We start from the raw sequence: 19,979 nt of genomic DNA on the forward strand, positions 1-19,979 counted from the left end.
GTTATGCCTAGATTACAAACAAACTATGTAGTGTATGCGTGTGCCTGTGTGTAATGCAGGGGTTCCCAAACTTTTTCATGTCAAAGGACCCCCAAATTGACACTAATTAACCCGCGGACCCCCATTTGTAGAGATATGCCAGGGACCTCCATGAGAGAAGAGTCTTACGGCTCTAGCAGTGATTCTCAACCCGTTTAATGTCAAGGACCCCCGGTTTGACATGCATTATTCTACGGACCCCCCCATTTAATGGCATTTATATCTCTGAGACCCCAATGTATATTGTAAAATCTAAGATAATTTAACTCTGAGAGTGTACAAATGGAACCAAATGGACCCTATACACACTCTCAGAGTTACAGTACATACCTATATAAGGGTCCATTTGGTTCCAAACTATCATTTAGCTGGGGAGCCCCTTGAACTCCCTCAAGGACCCCCACCCTGGGGGCAGTGTTGTTTTCGTCGACTAAAACTATGACGAAAAATGTTCGTCGACTACCTTTTTTTATTGACGAAAACTAAATGGAAACTAAATGAAAACTAACCCACTAAAACTAAGACTTAATATACTGACAATTTCGTCAACAAATAAAAACTAGACTAAAGTGTTAGGAAGGGACTAGTGGACAAGAGATCCAGTATAAGTCCTTTTTCACTTGGCAGATCGGCTATTTTCAGCAAGTGTAAAAACAGTCATTACGACGGCATCAAGGCCCGCCAAAATACATTTTAGTCGACTAAATCAACTGTAGATTTAGTCGACTAAAATCTTATGATATTTAGTCGACTAAAACTAGACTAACACTAAAACATTCCAGGTGACTAAAATGTGAATGAAACTAAATGAAAGCTATTGAAGAGACTATGACTAAAACTAAAATACAAATTTGCTGGCAAAAACAACACTGCCTGGTCCCCGGACCCCACTTTGAGAAGCACAGTGTGTGTAATTGCGTGCGTGTTGCACAACCTCCTCCTCCTCACCCTGTTGGCGTCCGCGTGATGCAGCCGGTAGGCGTCGCCGGTGCTCTCGTTGATCAGGTCAAACTGGTGCCTGTACGCCACGCAGATCATGTTGTCGTTCTCCCCCGTGGGCCCGTCCACCAGCGCCATGACCACGGGCGGGTCGCACAGGCAGATCTCCTACAGCGGACGGAAGGAAGGAAGGACACAGGACCGCACGGAGCTCACATTATTATTACAAGTAAGACGCTCGAACGCGGGAAGCGAGCGCAGCTCGTAAATTGCAATAACAACAATTAGAATAAATTACGTACTTTTTAAGGTTTTTTTTTAAGTTCTCTCTTTTTTTTAAAAAATTTTTTAAGTTAAGTTTTGTGTGTGTGTGTGTTTTTTGTGTGTGATACAGCTGCGCTCTCTGGTGGCGGGCCGGTGGTGTTACAGTGTGACACACAGACACACAGACAGACAGTTTAGGCCAGCTTCTATAGTTAGTGCTCACTGCGTTCGCAATTATTACACACTGTACTGTGTGGACGGCCGCCACTGGCTCTCTCTCTCTCTCTCAGGGACGTGCAGAGAGTGTTACAGTGGCTGAAATTCCATAAGAGGGGCACTTTTTGGAAGAAATTAGCCGATCTACAAGCTCTCAAGCTTGTAGATCGGCTATTTTCTCGGGGGGCGTGACCCCCGCACTCGTTGGCTACGGGAGATGTGCTGATGTGACATGGATTTCTAAACAAATTCTTTCAACGTCCAAAATGCTGAAGTCAGAAATGAAGAGCTTAGTATATCCATCTGGTCAAAACCACGGAGAGCTCCCTAGATTAGGAGATACGAGCCTTTCTTTCTGAGCGGTAAGCAGGGAAGTGAACGGGAGCACGCATGCGTGAACAGCAAGGAGTATGGCGCAGAAGGAGAGACCAACGCCCCCAAAAATAATATATATATTTTTCTCTCGTTTGATATCAATGAAAATGCGCTAGGACGTGGGTACACGTCCTCGCAATTCATCGGTTGGATTAGTTAGGCCTCACTCAGACCTTTACTGCATTGCTGTATGCTTGTTGGATGAATGTTGTGTAGTGTCATGGCCGCCCCAATGCATTTCCAATGGGAGTCACATGGTTTGACACAACATTTGTGTTGTATGAGGGGGAGGGGCGCAGTCGAAACACAGCCGAAAGCCATACAACAGCTTGTAGTCCAAAATGTGGACTACAAACCATGTGACTTCCATTGGAAATGCATTGGGGCGGCCATGACACTACACAACATTCATCCAACAAGCATACAGCAATGCAGTAAAGGTCTGAGTGAGGCCTTAGGGCGGCTCCACACGTCCTACGGTCTAAATGGGTTAATGTGTAAAATCCATCATATTTACATTGGAATGAATGAGCCTGGCTGGAAAGTGTCCAAGTGGGAGTGTCTAAATTGGAGAGGGCGGGGCTTAGCTAAAGGTGAATTGATCGGCTAGGACTGATCATGGCGTGATCACATCACGTGCGCTGCTGTGTGCACCACGCCCCACACAGCCGTTGGTTCGCTGAGATGACCGGACTAAAATGTGACTAAAACTAAATGAAAACTACTCAAGAGACTAAAACTAAAATCAAATTTGCTGCCGAAAACAACACTGCGTGACAACAATGACACAATGCCACCACAATGCCGTAAATACCCGGATGTACTGGAACTCCTCCACCGGTGAGTCTGTGGCCGCGATGGCGCTGAAGCCTTCGGGGCGTGGCTGTTTCCTGGTGATGAGGAGGAGCTTGTTCCTGATGGCGGCCACTATCCTCAGCTCTGCGCCGTGGTGAGTGTTGATGGAGTACAGATGACAGCCTGGCACAGAGAGAGGGCAGTGGTGGAAAAAAGTACTCAATTGTTTTACTTAAGTAAAAGTACCAATACTGCAATTTAGAACTACAAATGTTTAATATGAGTGTGCACAGTCAGTGCATGTGTTATCACACACGTTCACACACACATGCATATACCCATGACTTGCATAATTATATTAAAGATGGAGTGCCACAATTTATGTATTTTTCCAGTTTTTCATGTGTCTATGAGGTGACAGACAGTACTTCATTAGACACCTTGGAGTCGTTTTTTTTAATGTGCAATGGCGTATTAACTTTGTATTCAGGGTTTCTTCCTGGAGGCTGAACCCTTGACAGTCAAACGGGCCAATGACCTAAACAGTAATATAGTGACATCACATCACACTATCAGCCCCTCCCCTAACCCCTCCCCCTTTATCATACATCAAAAGCTGTGGGCGGGGCTTCAGTTCACTTCAGAAGAAAAAAAAACTACCTTTGGTTTTCTCCAGTTTGTTTTCTCGGCTGTCACACTTGGTCCTGACCGCCTGCCTGTCCTCCAGGCCTCTCCTCAGGCTGCTCAGTCGGAACACGTACAGCCGAGCATCCTTCCCTGCAACCCAAACCAACACCACACGGTCTTTACAGAACGAAACACCTGAACACGTACAGCCGAGCATCCTTCCCTGCAACCCAAACCAACACCACACGGTCTTTACAGAACGAAACACCTGAACACCAGCCACCAGTGTTGTTTTCGTCGACTAAAACTAACGAAAAATGTCCGTCGACTACCTTTTGTCACTGACGAAAACGAAATGGAAACTAAATGAAGCTACGATGAAACTAAATAATGCTAATGCTAAAACTGAGACTAAATATATTGACAGTGTCGTCAACAAATAAAAACTAGACTACAATTCTAGGAAGCGACTAGTGGACAAGACATCCAGTATAAGTCATTTTTCACTTGGTTGCATGTTGAAAATAGCTGATCTACAAGTTCACAACGCGTCGCAGCGCGACGCGTTGTGAACTTGTAGATCGGCTATTTTCAGCAAGTGTAAAATCAGCCATTACGACGGCATCAAGGCCCGCCAAAATACATTTTAGTCGATTAAATCAACTGTAGATTTAGTCTTATGACATTCAGTGGACTAAAACTAGACTAACACTAAAACATTCCGGTTGACTAAAATGTGACTGAAACTAATTATTTAAGAGACTATGACTAAAACTAAACTAAAAATTGCTGCCAAAACAACACTGACACCAGCATGCCTACAGTATAGGGCCCAGAGGTTGACACTAAAGTCTCAGAGGCACTTGCCTGTCATATCTAAATGTTTATGCCAAATACCTACAAATAATGACTATGGGTTCACACTTATTTTGAATTGTAACATGAATTGTGAAAACAGCACATTGTAGGTAATAATAACAGTGCTCTCGTTTTACATTCCACAGACCAAAACAGAGGAAATACAGGATCTTTGGAAAATAATTGGTCAGTAAGCTAGTGTATTGAAAAGAGGACAAAAGCTGAAAATTAAAAGAGAAAGAAAATACTGGATTCGTGTAAGAGAAATAACTATGTCCGTGTCACCAAGACTAGCCCATTTTGGGCGGGAACCCCTTTTGGTGTTAGCATTATGTTATGCTTTAGCTATTGAAAAATAGCAGATCTACAAGCTCATAGCGCGGCACCGAGAGCCGCGCTACGAGCTTGTAGGTCTGCTATTTTTGAAAAATCGACTGACATAGAAACATAGCTTTTTCAGCTTTTTCAGTCATTTTCAAACAGACATTTTTAGAATCTGATCCCAGGTCAAAATGGGCTAGAAGGGTTAAGTGGTAAAAAGCACTGGTGCCAAGCTGCAATAATAACATTGATCTTTGCATGGCTGTCACTGTGTCACATGATGGCGTGCTGGTGGCGGCTGGGCGGCTCTGAGAGGCACTACCATTATCACAGAATCACTTATGTCATCGCCCGGTCAATGCTGCGTGAGTTAGAGGTTGTCACACACCCATCGGCCTTTCACTGTGAATGAATCATGGGGCAAGGTGGCCCGTAAATCTTCCTGTGTGTGCGTGTGTGTGGGTGTGCGTGTGCGTGTGTGTGTGTGTGTGCGCGTGCGTGTGTGTCTGTGTTTGTGTGTGTGTGTGTGCGTGACGTGCGTGTGTGCACACTGACTGTATATACTATACATATAAACCATATATAATATAGAGCAGAGACCCGGCATTGTCACACCCTGAGCAAGCAATTGTTACGACAGGTGTCAATAAAAAAAACTCCCCCCCCTCCACTGATTAGATACGTTTTATACTGCATTCTACTCTATGTAGAATTATAGTACTTGGCTTGGTTTGATAGCAATAATAAAGCTTATCAGACAGAAGCAGTTGCCGGTTGGATTCCAACTGGTGGAACCTTCCATCAGGAGCAGTTAATTTGTTAAAGGACCACTTCACCACTTTTCAACTTCTCTTCCTATAATTGGTCCTAACTAATGTTCATGATAAAACACCACCATTTTTTCCTACTCAGTCTGTGTCTCATAGGAGGGCTGTGGGCAGTTCAGAAACCCGTCCACCAGTGACATCATCGATGGTGAATCCAAGCTAATAGAAACGGCAGGCTTTCTATTCCTGAAAAGTTGCAATGCAAAAGTTGAAGCCATCGTTCTCACGATAATAAAAATCTAAATATATTTTAAAACAAATCTTGTTTAAAAAGAAATCTGCCTAATGATGGTGTCACTGGTGGACGGGTGTCCGAACTGCCCAAAGCCCTCCTATGAGACACAGACTGAGTAGGAAAAAATGGTGGTGTTTTATCATGAACATTAGTGAGGACCAATTATATGAAGAGATGTTGAAAAGTGGTGAAGTGGTCCTTTAAGACCTGCAGAGGACCTGATTCTACAAAATGTCTTCTAAAGCAGTAAAAAGTATAAAACAGTTTTATGAAAAACGTATGTCTCCATGTCAGTGGAGAGTTCTCTCCATGTCAGTGGAGAGTTCTCTCCATGTCAGTGGAGAGTTCTCTCCACTGACAGTGGAGAGTTCTCTCCACTGACAGTGGAGAGTTCTCTCCATGTCAGTGGAGAGTTCTCTCCATGTCAGTGGAGAGTTCTCTCCATGTCAGTGGAGAGTTCTCTCCACTGACAGTGGAGAGTTCTCTCCACTGACAGTTCTCAAACTTTTTCATGTCACAAACCCCCAGAATTATCTGTATTTGGCAGCGGACCTCCTTCTGAAAATATTTAGTTCCAGGGACGCACGCCCCAGAAGCAAATATTTGAGTTAAAAACGTTCGCCGTGAAAGAATAATATTTATATATTTTTACATAATAATAATAATAATGGTTAAAGTGGTTAAAAGCTAAGGTGACACAGATGCGTTCCAGGTCTTAATGGGTCAATGAAGGTCTCCCCTTCCTGCCTACCCTTGTCAGCCCTGACGATGAGGAGGTCCTGAGGCTCCAGGACGTGCATCTGCTTCACCACCATGCTCTTGTCAAACACCTGGACGGGTGGCAGCGTGGCCTGAGTCTCTGCAACGCAACAACACCACACATGCACACGTCACTTCAAACACTTACAGTGTCAATAGGCCAAATTTGACTGAGGGACTGCCATTGGATTTTTTTTTTAATTTTAATTTTTTCCATGTCATATGAAAGCAGGGAATCATAGCTTCAAATTGACATATCGGTTGTTCAGTTTGACCCACCGGTTTTGGAGATGTGGCTTATAGAGTAATGTCTTGCGGAAAACAGCGAAGGCTAAGCAAAGCAAAGCAACGTTCTTTGTTTACCCAGGGTGAATGGACTAAGCTCGAGATGCTTGTTTACAGCCAGACCCTGCTCATAGAACATTTCATGGTAGGGGTTCAATGCCTTGCTCAAGGGCACTTCAGCGGTGGTAATTTTAACGTGCCGGTCCGGGGATTCGAACTGGCGACCTTCCGATAACAAGACCGCTCCGCAAACCGTTCGGCCACCGCTGCCCAGTCTCTCAGTCAAATCTGGTCACATACAGTATGCACACACGCCATTTTGGAAAGAACTTGGGCCCTTTCGCTACTTCCTTCACAGGTGTTACCGATGATACTGATGAAGGCTCTGTTTCATTCTGGTCAAACAGAGTCAGGGTGCTGCTGTTGTGCATGTTGGCTCACTGGAAACACTCTGCTACACCAGTGGGTCTCAAAGTGTCCTCGAGTGGGTTCTAAATGGCCCCGTACGGGTGTGTAACAGAATGGACCCTTATGGGTCCATTCTGTGGACCCTTATGGGTCCATTCTGTTCCATTTGTACACTCCCAGAATTATGGGTGTCCTTGAAATTAAAAAGTTTGAGAACTACGGCACACTACATGGAACAGACAAAAGAGCCTTAATTAGTATCATCGGTAAGTAGGGAAGCGGCCCGGAAGTAGGAAGTTATTCTGTGTGCATAGAGCCCGTTCCGTCTGCTAAAGCAAAGACGAAGCATGTTCGTCGACTACCTTATTTCACAGACGAAAACTAAATCAAAGCGAAATCAAACTTGTTAGGGAGGGACTAGTGGAGAAGAGATCCAGTAGAACTAAGACAAGTCGTTTTATGCTTGGTTGCGCTCGGGCATTCCGACGCATTGTGAGCTTGTAGATCGGCTATTCCGGCATGCAGCCAAGCGTAAATCAGGCTCTATATGACATCATGCCTCACTAAAATACATTTTATTTAAGTGAATCAACTGTAGATTTAGTCGACTAAAATCCTGTGATACTTAGTCAACTACAACTAGACTGAAACAGAAACATTTCAGATCACTTTTTGTCCTGTCAAAATTAAAACTGGTATACTTGACAACAAATTCTATACTAGGATTGAGTTGGCTTGGTCTGAATCTGACAACGTTGGACATGCAATCTATTTTTGGTTGAGAAACCACAAAATAATGCCAGGGACCAGGACTTAATAAAGGGTTGCTAAAAGCAAACATGCAGCCAAGCATGAACGTGTAGTCAGCGATTGTGCGGAGCAGCACTCACCAGCGTTGGACACAGCGGGGTCTGAGCCTGAAACGAGGACAAACACATCAACATGACCATGTTAGACCAGGGGTGTCCAAAAAGGTAGATCCATGTGATCTACCTGTAGATCACATGATGGGACAATCATTGTTTTGGGTGGGTAGATCGTGTTGAGGGTGGTTGTAAAATCCGAGTGGAATAGTAAGAGAAGAGTGGCGACACGCTTTGATCTCGCCGCAGAGCGGGTGCCTATTAGGGCATTCACTAGTCATTTTTACTAGTTGACTAGTTGCCTAGTTAGTTGTTTAACTACCTATTATGTAAAAAAAAAAAAAATTGGAAATAAATATTTGTACATTTAAAAACTGTGTACATTGGTGAAAGCAGGGAATCATAGCTTCAAATTGACATATCGGTTGTTCAGTTTGACCCACCGGTTTTGGAGATGTGGCTTATAGAGTAATGTCTTGCGGAAAACAGCGAAGGCTAAGCAAAGCAAAGCAACGTTCTTTGTTTACCCAGGGTGAATGGACTAAGCTCGAGATGCTTGTTTACAGCCAGACCCTGCTCATAGAACATTTCATGGTAGGGGTTCAATGCCTTGCTCAAGGGCACTTCAGCGGTGGTAATTTTAACGTGCCGGTCCGGGGATTCGAACTGGCGACCTTCCGATAACAAGACCGCTCCGCAAACCGTTCGGCCACCGCTGCCCAGTCTCTCAGTCAAATCTGGTCACATACAGTATGCACACACGCCATTTTGGAAAGAACTTGGGCCCTTTCGCTACTTCCTTCACAGGTGTTACCGATGATACTGATGAAGGCTCTGTTTCATTCTGGTCAAACAGAGTCAGGGTGCTGCTGTTGTGCATGTTGGCTCACTGGAAACACTCTGCTACACCAGTGGGTCTCAAAGTGTCCTCGAGTGGGTTCTAAATGGCCCCGTACGGGTGTGTAACAGAATGGACCCTTATGGGTCCATTCTGTGGACCCTTATGGGTCCATTCTGTTCCATTTGTACACTCCCAGAATTATGGGTGTCCTTGAAATTAAAAAGTTTGAGAACTACGGCACACTACATGGAACAGACAAAAGAGCCTTAATTAGTATCATCGGTAAGTAGGGAAGCGGCCCGGAAGTAGGAAGTTATTCTGTGTGCATAGAGCCCGTTCCGTCTGCTAAAGCAAAGACGAAGCATGTTCGTCGACTACCTTATTTCACAGACGAAAACTAAATCAAAGCGAAATCAAACTTGTTAGGGAGGGACTAGTGGAGAAGAGATCCAGTAGAACTAAGACAAGTCGTTTTATGCTTGGTTGCGCTCGGGCATTCCGACGCATTGTGAGCTTGTAGATCGGCTATTCCGGCATGCAGCCAAGCGTAAATCAGGCTCTATATGACATCATGCCTCACTAAAATACATTTTATTTAAGTGAATCAACTGTAGATTTAGTCGACTAAAATCCTGTGATACTTAGTCAACTACAACTAGACTGAAACAGAAACATTTCAGATCACTTTTTGTCCTGTCAAAATTAAAACTGGTATACTTGACAACAAATTCTATACTAGGATTGAGTTGGCTTGGTCTGAATCTGACAACGTTGGACATGCAATCTATTTTTGGTTGAGAAACCACAAAATAATGCCAGGGACCAGGACTTAATAAAGGGTTGCTAAAAGCAAACATGCAGCCAAGCATGAACGTGTAGTCAGCGATTGTGCGGAGCAGCACTCACCAGCGTTGGACACAGCGGGGTCTGAGCCTGAAACGAGGACAAACACATCAACATGACCATGTTAGACCAGGGGTGTCCAAAAAGGTAGATCCATGTGATCTACCTGTAGATCACATGATGGGACAATCATTGTTTTGGGTGGGTAGATCGTGTTGAGGGTGGTTGTAAAATCCGAGTGGAATAGTAAGAGAAGAGTGGCGACACGCTTTGATCTCGCCGCAGAGCGGGTGCCTATTAGGGCATTCACTAGTCATTTTTACTAGTTGACTAGTTGCCTAGTTAGTTGTTTAACTACCTATTATGTAAAAAAAAAAAAAATTGGAAATAAATATTTGTACATTTAAAAACTGTGTACATTGGTGACTATAACTATAATCTACCTGATCTTGAGGCCTACAACATTGGGAAAAAAAGAAATATATATATTTTCTTATCAACTAGTCAACTAGTACCAACAAGGTCGACTAGTGGATTTACTAGTCGACTAGTAAACTAGTCGACTAGTTGCTTAATGTCCTAGTGCCTATAGGGCTATAGTTCCAAACATTGTGAACTATCCCATTGAGATAGAATGAGCACTTCCGTATTCCATTGTTACAATGGGAGTCAACGCTACACCTTCACTGTGGCTTGTACACTACAATACAAGGGCTGCAAATATTCACACATTTCATAGAGATTATTATTTCGATTTCTGACGCAAACATTTTTTTTGTGTGTTTATAAACAGTGTCTGAATAAACAGTGTCTGAATGTGACATGATTGTGTATATTAAGTGTACAGTACAGTATATAGGTTTCTCTTTTTTTCCCGCCACGACTGATTTCAGTCATTTTCGGATTCCATAGAAGCCAGCGTGACTCTGAAAGCATGCTGCGCACCGGAAAATAGCCGATCTACAAGCTCACAACACGTCGCAGCGCGACGTGTTGTGAGCTTGAAGATCGGCTATTTTTCGGCCATTCGTTATTTTAAGATGAAAGAGTATTTGAAGTGATCAAAACTATAGCAGCAGAATACAAGTTTTGAAGCGTCTTCCGGAAACACGAATGGTCTCAGAGATGTCATATAAAAGCAACCTTTAATGCCTCAAACCTTTGATGTCTGCCGGTCAGCCTAAAAACATCATCGTTTCATCTTGAGATGTCATTTTTTTTGGGGGTCACATTTTTTTTTGTTGCTTTATTCCATGCATTGTAACATGGGCGGAAACAATGCGCAGATAAGACGTCCATAATTATTATTGACGAGGATGACCTCACCGTCCAACAGCACCAGCCCTGCGGCGTCCGTGGCGACCAGCAGAGACTGACCCCACGAGTCAGCGCACACCATCTCATAGGGGAACGTACTGCAGAATGGCTGCGACTCCCATGGCTGTAACACACACACACGCACGCACGCACACACACACACACACACGCGCAGGCATACAGTACGCACACACGCACACATACACACACACACGCACACACACACACACGCAGGCATACAGTACGCACACACGCACACCCACGCAGGCATACAGTACGCACACACACACACACACACACACACACACACACACACACACACACACACACACACACACACACACACACACACACACACACACACACACACACACACACACACACACACACACACACACACACATACACTTGGATTACTGCTCGCATTATAGAACACTATGACAGCAGTAGTACAGACTAGAGAATCAAATGAGCCTCAGAAGAGTGGTTCTCAAAGTGGGGTCCAGGGCGTCCACTCGCTATACATTTGTTCATAATAACAATATAATGACATTTTGCTTGACCACTTTAACCCTACTGTAAAATACACCGGCGGCTATTTTCGAAAGACTTTAAAAAAAGAAAGGGGACACATTTGGGAATATCTTTATGTCTATAACATTTTAACAACCCAAATCTTCTCTTAACCCATTCTGGACGGGAACCCCTTTTGGTGTTTTAACTATTGAAAAATAGCAGATCTACAAGTTCTTGTAAATTAAGTAATGCAGCTGTTTAACAATAATTGAACTCTTGAGAGGGAAAAATGAAACCAAATGGACCCGTACACGTACAGGGTCCATTTGATTTCATGTTACGCTCTCAAGAGTCAAGAGTCATAATAACATGTAAGGGAAGGCGTTCTGCTGACCTCTTTCCTACAGAGACCTGTGGTGACGAGGCTGGTGGGAGCGTCTCCTCTAACGATGGTCTTCAGCTTTAAGGCCTGTATGGAAAAGACACGGTGCATCTCTGTGACGCTGTGACCTCACACAGAACACAGTATACGCCTAGCCTCATTGATACAGTGCATCTCTGTGACGCTGTGACCTCACACAGAACACAGTATACGCCTAGCCTCATTGACCCAGTGCATCTCTGTGACGCTGTGACCTCACACAGAACACAGTATACGCCTAGCCTCATTGACACAGTGCATCTCTGTGACGCTGTGACCTCACACAGAACACAGCACGCCTCATTGCTGTGAATTATCTAAAGATGGTAGACATACAGCCATTTTGTCTGTGTTGTGAGTGTTCTCACTGGAAAATGGATGTCGCTTCTCGTGCGCGTTTAATCTAAAGCCCAGTAGTTCAGACCTTCAGACTTTGATTGATTGAATACTTTATTAACAGTTTGCGGGGGGGAGAAACACAGACTAATTCATAACTCGTAGACGGCGGTAGGAGTATACAGTACCTCTATCTGACTTGAGTCTCAAAAAAGCTCTAATGTTTAGTATTATCAACAGATCGACATTTCCATCCACACGGGATCTTTGACAGAACATCAAAAGGATCCCCCCTACCCACTCAATGACCTGTGTGTGTGTGTGTGTGTGTGTGTGTGTGTGTGTGTGTCTGTGTGCGTGTGTGTGTGAGTGCGTGCGTGTTACCTGCCCTATCCTGACAAATTCGGCCTGTCGCGCTTCCTCCTTCTTGCGTGCAGACTTGGGCGACTCGGGGAGCACGTCGCTGAAGGAGCGTCTGTTCAACATGTTCTGAGGGGAGAAAGGAACCTGTACGTATGGTATGGAACACCAATACACGCACGCACGCACACACACACGCATGCACGGACAAACACGGCACACACAAAGATCCCAGCTCACATATGTATACACACGCAAACACACGCACGCGCGCACACACACACACGTGCAAGGGGAAACAGGAAGCAAAAAGTCGTCTCAGAGGAGGAGGGGGAGGTTAGCACAATAAAAGCTAAACCATGTCAGGAGAGGGAGAGAGAGAGAGAGAGAGAGAGAGAGAGAGAGAGAGAGAGAGAGAGAGTGGGGCGGAGGACAACGAGAAGAAAAGAGCAGGTGTGATGGAGAGAGAGAGAGAGAAAGACAGCACTGCAGTGTGGATACGTTGTCTCTGTCGGGTGGAAACCCTCCCAAAACCAGGGTTCAAAAATTCCCCCGAAAACGGCAAATGTATTTTTGGATGATTTTTCGCGTTGTGGCGGTGTGGCATGATCAAGCCGATGCATTCATTTCGGGGGCGGGAACCCCTTTTGGTGTTTCAAGCATTATGTTACTTACACTTTAGCTATTGAAAAATAGCAGAACTACAAGCTCATAGCGCGGTACCGAGTGCCGCGCTACGAGCTTGTAAGTCTGCTATTTTTGAAAAATCGTGAAAATGTGGCGCATTCCTTGAATATATATTCTTTCAGAGCATTTTTAACTAAAATCTTTGCTTTCTTGTGTGTGTTTTTTGAAAATGTTTTGAAACTAAAATATTTAAAAGCCAAAACGTAGGAAACGAAAATTATGGGACCCATAAAAATGTGTCTGCGACCCACAAATGGGTCCCGACCCACTGTTTGGGGAACCAGCGGGCTAAGCGATACCTTATGGAGGTCAGGCGTGAGGTCCTGGTAGAGGGAGCGGATCAACATGTCCAACGTCCGCTGGCGTTTCTGGGCAAATGTCGGCGTCTCCAAAGTGGCTTTCTCTCCATTTATTACTGTGGTGGTACATGAAGAGAGATAGTATTCAGTATTTTAGCTGTGACGATCAGCTCCGCCTCCTGAGATACTTCCGGGTCCTACTTTTGTGTCGCTTTTGTGTCCCCATAGAGTTATACTGTGACGCTCCGTCGGACTAAAACTGAGACGAAAACAACCACGAAAGTCTCATTTTACCGCTTTCCTCGCAACAACAAAGCTGTGCTGCTCTCCCAAATCTGGCTGACAGGCTTTCTGCCCCACACGGAATACTATCTCCATTTTATTTCATTGTGTCAACTAAATCCTCATTAATGCAAACTAGATTCAACATACTCAAGCCTGCAAACATTCTAAATATGCCCCCGAAATATTTTACTGAGCAAATGGACTGTTACCACCTTCAATAATAATGATAATAATAGTCTTTATTGTCTCCACATCATATACTTTTTTTGTCATGGACAAATTGTACAAAACATGAATAATTCTACTCGAGTTGGAAGCATTAAGACCCATTTTAACCCTCAATGGCTTCCTTTCTGAAAAATTACGTTATTGTAAAAAGATTCACGCGTTTAGATATTCTATTTACAATGAGATGCGGACGGGAGCTGGTGCCACTTGGACCCGGACGTAACGTAGCACTACAAAATTACGTCGGACTTAAATACTGAATAGGGTTCAAAGTTCAAACGGCAGTAAAGAAGAACTTATCTAAATAACAAAAAAATCACACCCGTGTGAAGTGAGGGGCGTTCTTATCATCGTACATCATCGTGTCTATTTGCTCATCAGACACTATGACGTAAAAAATTGTCAATTCATTGTCAATGGGAATTTAATGTTTTGTGTGGGACGAAAATAGACGATTTGCTCAGACACAAGATGGAAATCTACACTAATAACTGAATATAGGAGGGGCTAGCCTATAGTGCCCCTCAAAAAGACATGTGAACAAGTGACTTATTTGGTAACCTAGATATGTTTTTGTCTGCTTACATTTGACTAATAAAAAGTCCCTGAATTCTTGGTGGTCAGTAAATACTGGCGGAGATGGGAGAGGTGGTCCAAACAGTGGCACGCTCTCCTCTGAAAAAATCTTCAACCTGTGACAGAAAGTGTACAAATGTACAAATGTAACCAAATGGACCATTTGTACACGCTCAAGAGTAACAGTACACATGGATGCATTAATTAACAGAGGATTTACTTTGTTACACATGAATCAGGTCTCCATTTTCACACACAGCATTGCAATAACAAAAGCCACTCACCTGTAACTGTCATTCTGGCTATTATACCTAACTAATGCAAAGATATCTGCAAGGGAGGTCAAGGAAATGCAAGCAAGAACAAATAATACACAAATTGTCTAATGCAACCCCGGGCGCTACACTACACTACACCTCTGCCAACCTGGGGAGAGCAACGAACTGACCTCATGCGTCATATTGTTACTACTTCTTCTCTACAGTATCCTTACCCACATCTTTGTTTCATCCTTACTGCAGTTCTGTTATGACCACTGAAGTTTCCCTTGAGATTAATATCTATCTATCTATCTATCTATCTATCCATCCATCCATCCATCCATCCATCCATCCATCCATCCATCCATCTATCCATCTACAGTATCTATCTATCTATCTATCTATCTATCTATCTATCTATCTATCTATCTATCTATCTATCTATCCATCCATCTATCTAACTAATGCAATCAGATAGGACTTTTCTGTTTGGATGTATCGGACTGCCAAGGCCATAACATAGTTTTTTGCCACTCAGTAGGCGTTCCCAAACTTCCGGTTATGATGATGATACCCTCTTTGTGGCATGGTAAAACCCAAAAAAACATATCATTTCGGGGGTACTTGACATGAACTTGACATGTTTGATCCTCTCCACTGATATAGCAACATATGTTTTTTTTAAAGTTTAGTTTTAGACATACAAAGACATTTGTAGAATGGGCCTCGAGGTCTTAACCCATTCTGGGCGGGAACCCCTTTTGGTGTAAGCATTATGTTATGCTTTAGCTATTGAAAAATAGCAGATCTACAAGCTCATAGCGCGAGAACGACTGACATAGAAACATAGCTTTTTCAGAAAACTGTCAGGATTTAGAAGACATTTATAGAATCTGATCTCAGGTCAAAATGGGTTAAAGGGTTAAATTGCTGGCTGGTGTCAAAGATACGGGTGAAGTGAGATCGGATCATGGAAGGTCTAAACGATGGCGAGACGTCGTCTCCTTCCTGGAACACGATGGTGACGATGTCGTTCCCGATGTGTCGCTTTCTCTCCACCTGGCAACGGAGGAGCAATCAGAGAGGAGGATGAGGCACCACTCATTTATATTAGTATTATTTTTTTACCTTTGTTTTTTTATATACGTTTTATCCCACGATTTTGTAACCCATTTTTTCACCCCTGTGTCAATTATCTAATGTGATCCTGGGCTCTACACACCCTCCGCCAACCTAGTCCCCATATATGGGGGACATGGGGAGAGCAACGGACTTGAACTCATGCTTCCTTCATGCCTGAGTGTCCAAGTTGCTCCCTTTACACCTGACAGGGGGGAGTTTCCCTGGTTGGACGTAGCGCGTGGAAGGAACACGTTATTCCAACCAGTTCCTTTCCCCTCAATCAGGCGCCCCGGCTGGCCAGGGGGAGGCAGTTTAGAGACCTTTGTTTTTAGCAGGTGAACTTCGAGCAAGACCTGACCAAAATGGCCTTTCAAATACAAACATACTAAAGGCACTAAAGACAAAAAAATAATAATAATAATAAGGAAAATGTCTGGGACTGCAGGAAATGGGGTTAGAATGGTTGCAGGGCAAACGAAGATTACGTTAATGACAATAACAGAAATAAAAAAATATAACACTACTATACAATAAAACATATTTCGTATTCTTGTAGTAAGAATCAACGGTTCCCGGGCAATGTAATGATCGTGTCCCATAGATCAGTGTAGCCTATCTCTTGCTGTGAGCCTGATGTAGTACACCCCCTGGACATGACGCTAGTATGTCACAGGGACTTAACCTCAATCCAACCCTTCACGCCGAGCTGCGGATGCGCATCGGGTACCATTTCTCGTAGGCTTTGCTATGAACCCGGCCCGGGGATTTAACGCCCAACCTCTCAATCTCAGGGCGGACACACTCTTAACCACAAGCTCCCTCCGAGCATGCCTATCAGCTAGCAACGTTCCCCGACCAAAACCTCGCCAAACAAGACAAATGAGACACAGATGGCGGACTCTAGCTTTGTGGATTTGACTGAATTCATATAGCTAACAGTGGACCTGATTGTGTAACTGAAATCTCTTTTCAACATAGCAGCACGTGTGGTATTATGTGTCTTTTCTCAATACTTTAAGTATTATTTTAACCACATGAACCATAGAATCCCTATTCTGTGCATGTCGTATCTCGTTTGAGCTTGTAGGCCTGCTATTTTCAGAGAGATTTGGTGTGGAAGGAAAAAAGGGAGGGGTCCAAGTACCCCCTGGGGGGACCCCCGTCAACGAAATATATACTAGGGTTTAAGTGGCTAAAACAGCCTCATCGAAACAACGATGAAGTAAAATGTAGATGCGTCCGAATAAGCTGCCTTCCACTGTAAACCCAATATACTTTCATTGGATGTCAAATAGCGAAAATAATAATCTACATGCTCCTATTAAACGCATCGCAATGTGCCACACTGTGTGCAGAATGTTCAGCCATGACATGCCCAGAGTAGGGACACTACTAGGGTGAATAATGAATAATAATAATAATCTACCAACCTCAGTAGCTGAAACACCCAACAGTACCACAGAATGGGTCGCTTGATTGATTTTTTTTACAGTATATGCCACCCAACCTATTACCCTAATAGCCGCAGTATACAACTTGAACTACTATGCTAATTGCTTTCATTTGATTTCATTGAATGATACATCATATGAAAGCTTACATTCTGTACTTTAATAATCTGTACAAAACTGAAAAATTACTCTGGTCGAGATGAGGGCCTATTTGCCAGACCCGGTCACATATGAACTGAGAGCTTGCCATTAGGGTGGGTGGATGGACACACACACACACACACACACACACACACACAGACAGACACACAGACACACAGACACACAGACAGACAGACAGACAGACAGACAGACAGACAGACAGACAGACAGGCAGACAGGCAGACAGACAGGCGCACACGCGGCATGTGAGAGCCGGAATGCATTTTTTATTCATTAGAAACAGCCGAATGTGTTTTAGGAGAAATCCAATAACGGCTAAGATCAGTGCCAAACAATCCACCGCCCTCTCAAAGCCTAGTCAATGATATTGACGGAGCTGTGGTGGGTGGATAGCATTCCCTCAGCAAAAGGACCACACTCTGAGGTCACAGACTACAGCATGGGATAATCAGGGAGAGATTTCATGTCGGGGGATCACCATCAGGAAGGGCGTTCCCAGTTCGAGCCTGATCGGGTATAGCGGATTACCTGTGTGCGGTGTGAGGGATTCAAACTAGATCCGATCTTTAAAGCCTCCCGATTTGATCACAGGGCGACTGGGCGGCCCCGGTAATCTTCAAATACGTTGCGTGTTTGCATCTGGGTGATTACGTCACTATACTGTGTCCGAGTGGGGACGACGGGAGTGGAGAGAAACAACTACTGTACACGGACACCGACGTCCTGTGAATGAGAGGCTTTCTGACATGGCGACCGGTCCAATGAGAGGCTTTCTGACATGGAGACCGGTCCAATGAGAGGCTTTCTGACATGGAGACCGGTCCAAACAACCTGTGAATGAGAGGCTTTCTGACATGGAGACCGGTCCAAACAACCTGTGAATGAGAGGCTTTCTGACATGGAGACCGGTCCAAACAACCTGTGAATGAGAGGCTTTCTGACATGGAGACCGGTCCAAACAACCTGTGAATGAGAGGCTTTCTGACATGGAGACCGGTCCAAACAACCTGTGAATGAGAGGCTTTCTGACATGGCGACCGCTCCAAACAACCTGCGCTTGTTGAAGTCATTGCTGTCAGTCAGGAATCTCCATATTCAAACTTTTTGTGGGGTTTATTTCTGTAAATGAATGCTCTACTTTGTCATACTACAGCAGATCGGCTGCTTAGTTGAGATTAATTAATTAATTGGATACAACACAACAATTAGACAAAGCTGTGATGTGCCCATCCAACGTGTAACGTAACTATGACCTACAGACCAGACTCAAACTGGCTTCTGTGATTCCCCTAGTGAGCTTTAAAAGGAAGCCAGTCTAAAACCTAGTCTAAATCAGCAACTAGAACTAAATCAGACCCATTTCAACCAACTACAATGAGTAAAATATTCAATTATAAATGCAATGCAGTTGTCAAGCTTGGGTTGGCTCCCTCAGTGTCCGTTTTGTCCCCCCCAGCTCTGGGTGCCTGACGCATGTGTCCGCCATCGTTCTCTGTCTGACCTCGTCTTACCCGTGGTAGGTCCCCGGGCGTAGAGCTCCCCGGGCAGGGACCACCAGTTACCCGTGGTAGGTCCCCGGGCGTAGAGCTCCCCGGGCGGGGACCACCAGCTGACCTCGTCTTACCCGTGGTAGGTCCCCGGGCGTAGAGCTCCCCGGGCGGGGACCACCAGCTCTGGGTGCATGACGCATGTGCCCGCCATCATTCTCTGTCTGACCTCGTCTTACCCGAAGTATAGGACCACCAGACCAACGACAACAAAATATTCTTTAGTCTTGGGTCTGCAAGGCTAAATGTCATCAAATGGTGGTCAGACAGAGCACGCACGCACGCACGCACGCACGCACGCACGCGCACGCACACACACACACACACACACACACACACACACACACCAGTGTTGATTTCGTCGACTAAAACGATGACGAAAATTTTCGTCGACTATCTTGAGGGAGCCAACTTGTTCGTCGACAAAAACTAAATGGAAACTAAATGAAAAAAAAAGCTACGATGACTAAAACTAAGACTACATATATTGACAATTTCGTCAACAAATAAAAAGTAGACTAAAATGTTAGAAAGGGACTAGTGGACAAGAGATCCAGTAGAACTATAATAGACACGTCATTTTATGCTCTGTTTCATGCTGAAAATAGCAGATCTACAGGCTCACAGAGTCACAACGCATTGCGCTGCGACACACACACACACACACGTGTGCATGCGCGCACACACACACACACACACACACACACACACACACACACACACACACACACACACACACACACACACACACACACACACACACACACACACACACACACACACACACACACACCTGCTGTTTGTTCTCCTTAGAGTAGGGCAACATGGTAGACACGTGGAACATGAGTTCATGGCCCTGATACACCGTGTAGATGGAATTCATTCCTGTAGTGTCGTCTGCGGAAGAAAGGGGGCGA

The 19,979-nt window shown here is 44.4% G+C and overlaps 2 protein-coding genes across 6 annotated transcripts in view; both read right to left on the reverse strand.

The window, feature by feature from the left end:
• Positions 1 to 19,979, reverse strand: part of LOC306939671 (carboxyl-terminal PDZ ligand of neuronal nitric oxide synthase protein) — a 450,703-nt gene that overhangs the window by 202,705 nt on the left and 228,019 nt on the right. The gene's annotated exons all lie outside the window — the stretch shown is intronic.
• Positions 1 to 19,979, reverse strand: part of garnl3 (GTPase activating Rap/RanGAP domain like 3) — a 157,345-nt gene that overhangs the window by 25,633 nt on the left and 111,733 nt on the right. For 3 of the 5 annotated variants that reach the window (XM_079524323.1, XM_079524320.1, XM_079524324.1), the window contains exons 11-24: positions 19,856 to 19,959; positions 15,731 to 15,839; positions 14,805 to 14,850; positions 14,530 to 14,636; positions 13,432 to 13,547; positions 12,470 to 12,574; positions 11,723 to 11,797; positions 10,822 to 10,936; positions 9,559 to 9,585; positions 7,839 to 7,865; positions 6,248 to 6,355; positions 3,289 to 3,405; positions 2,648 to 2,811; positions 988 to 1,146 (exon numbers count right to left, since the gene is read on the reverse strand). In XM_079524323.1, the coding sequence (XP_079380449.1) occupies positions 988 to 1,146; positions 2,648 to 2,811; positions 3,289 to 3,405; positions 6,248 to 6,355; positions 7,839 to 7,865; positions 9,559 to 9,585; positions 10,822 to 10,936; positions 11,723 to 11,797; positions 12,470 to 12,574; positions 13,432 to 13,547; positions 14,530 to 14,636; positions 14,805 to 14,850; positions 15,731 to 15,839; positions 19,856 to 19,959 (1,379 nt within the window). The remainder of the gene's footprint in view (positions 1 to 987; positions 1,147 to 2,647; positions 2,812 to 3,288; positions 3,406 to 6,247; positions 6,356 to 7,838; positions 7,866 to 9,558; positions 9,586 to 10,821; positions 10,937 to 11,722; positions 11,798 to 12,469; positions 12,575 to 13,431; positions 13,548 to 14,529; positions 14,637 to 14,804; positions 14,851 to 15,730; positions 15,840 to 19,855; positions 19,960 to 19,979) is intronic. The other 2 variants (XM_079524321.1, XM_079524322.1) reach the window with 2 other exon arrangements.

This window comes from Electrona antarctica, assembly GCF_951216825.1.
Source record: "Electrona antarctica genome assembly, chromosome: 16".
In the NCBI taxonomy this organism is placed as follows: Eukaryota; Metazoa; Chordata; class Actinopteri; order Myctophiformes; family Myctophidae; genus Electrona; species Electrona antarctica.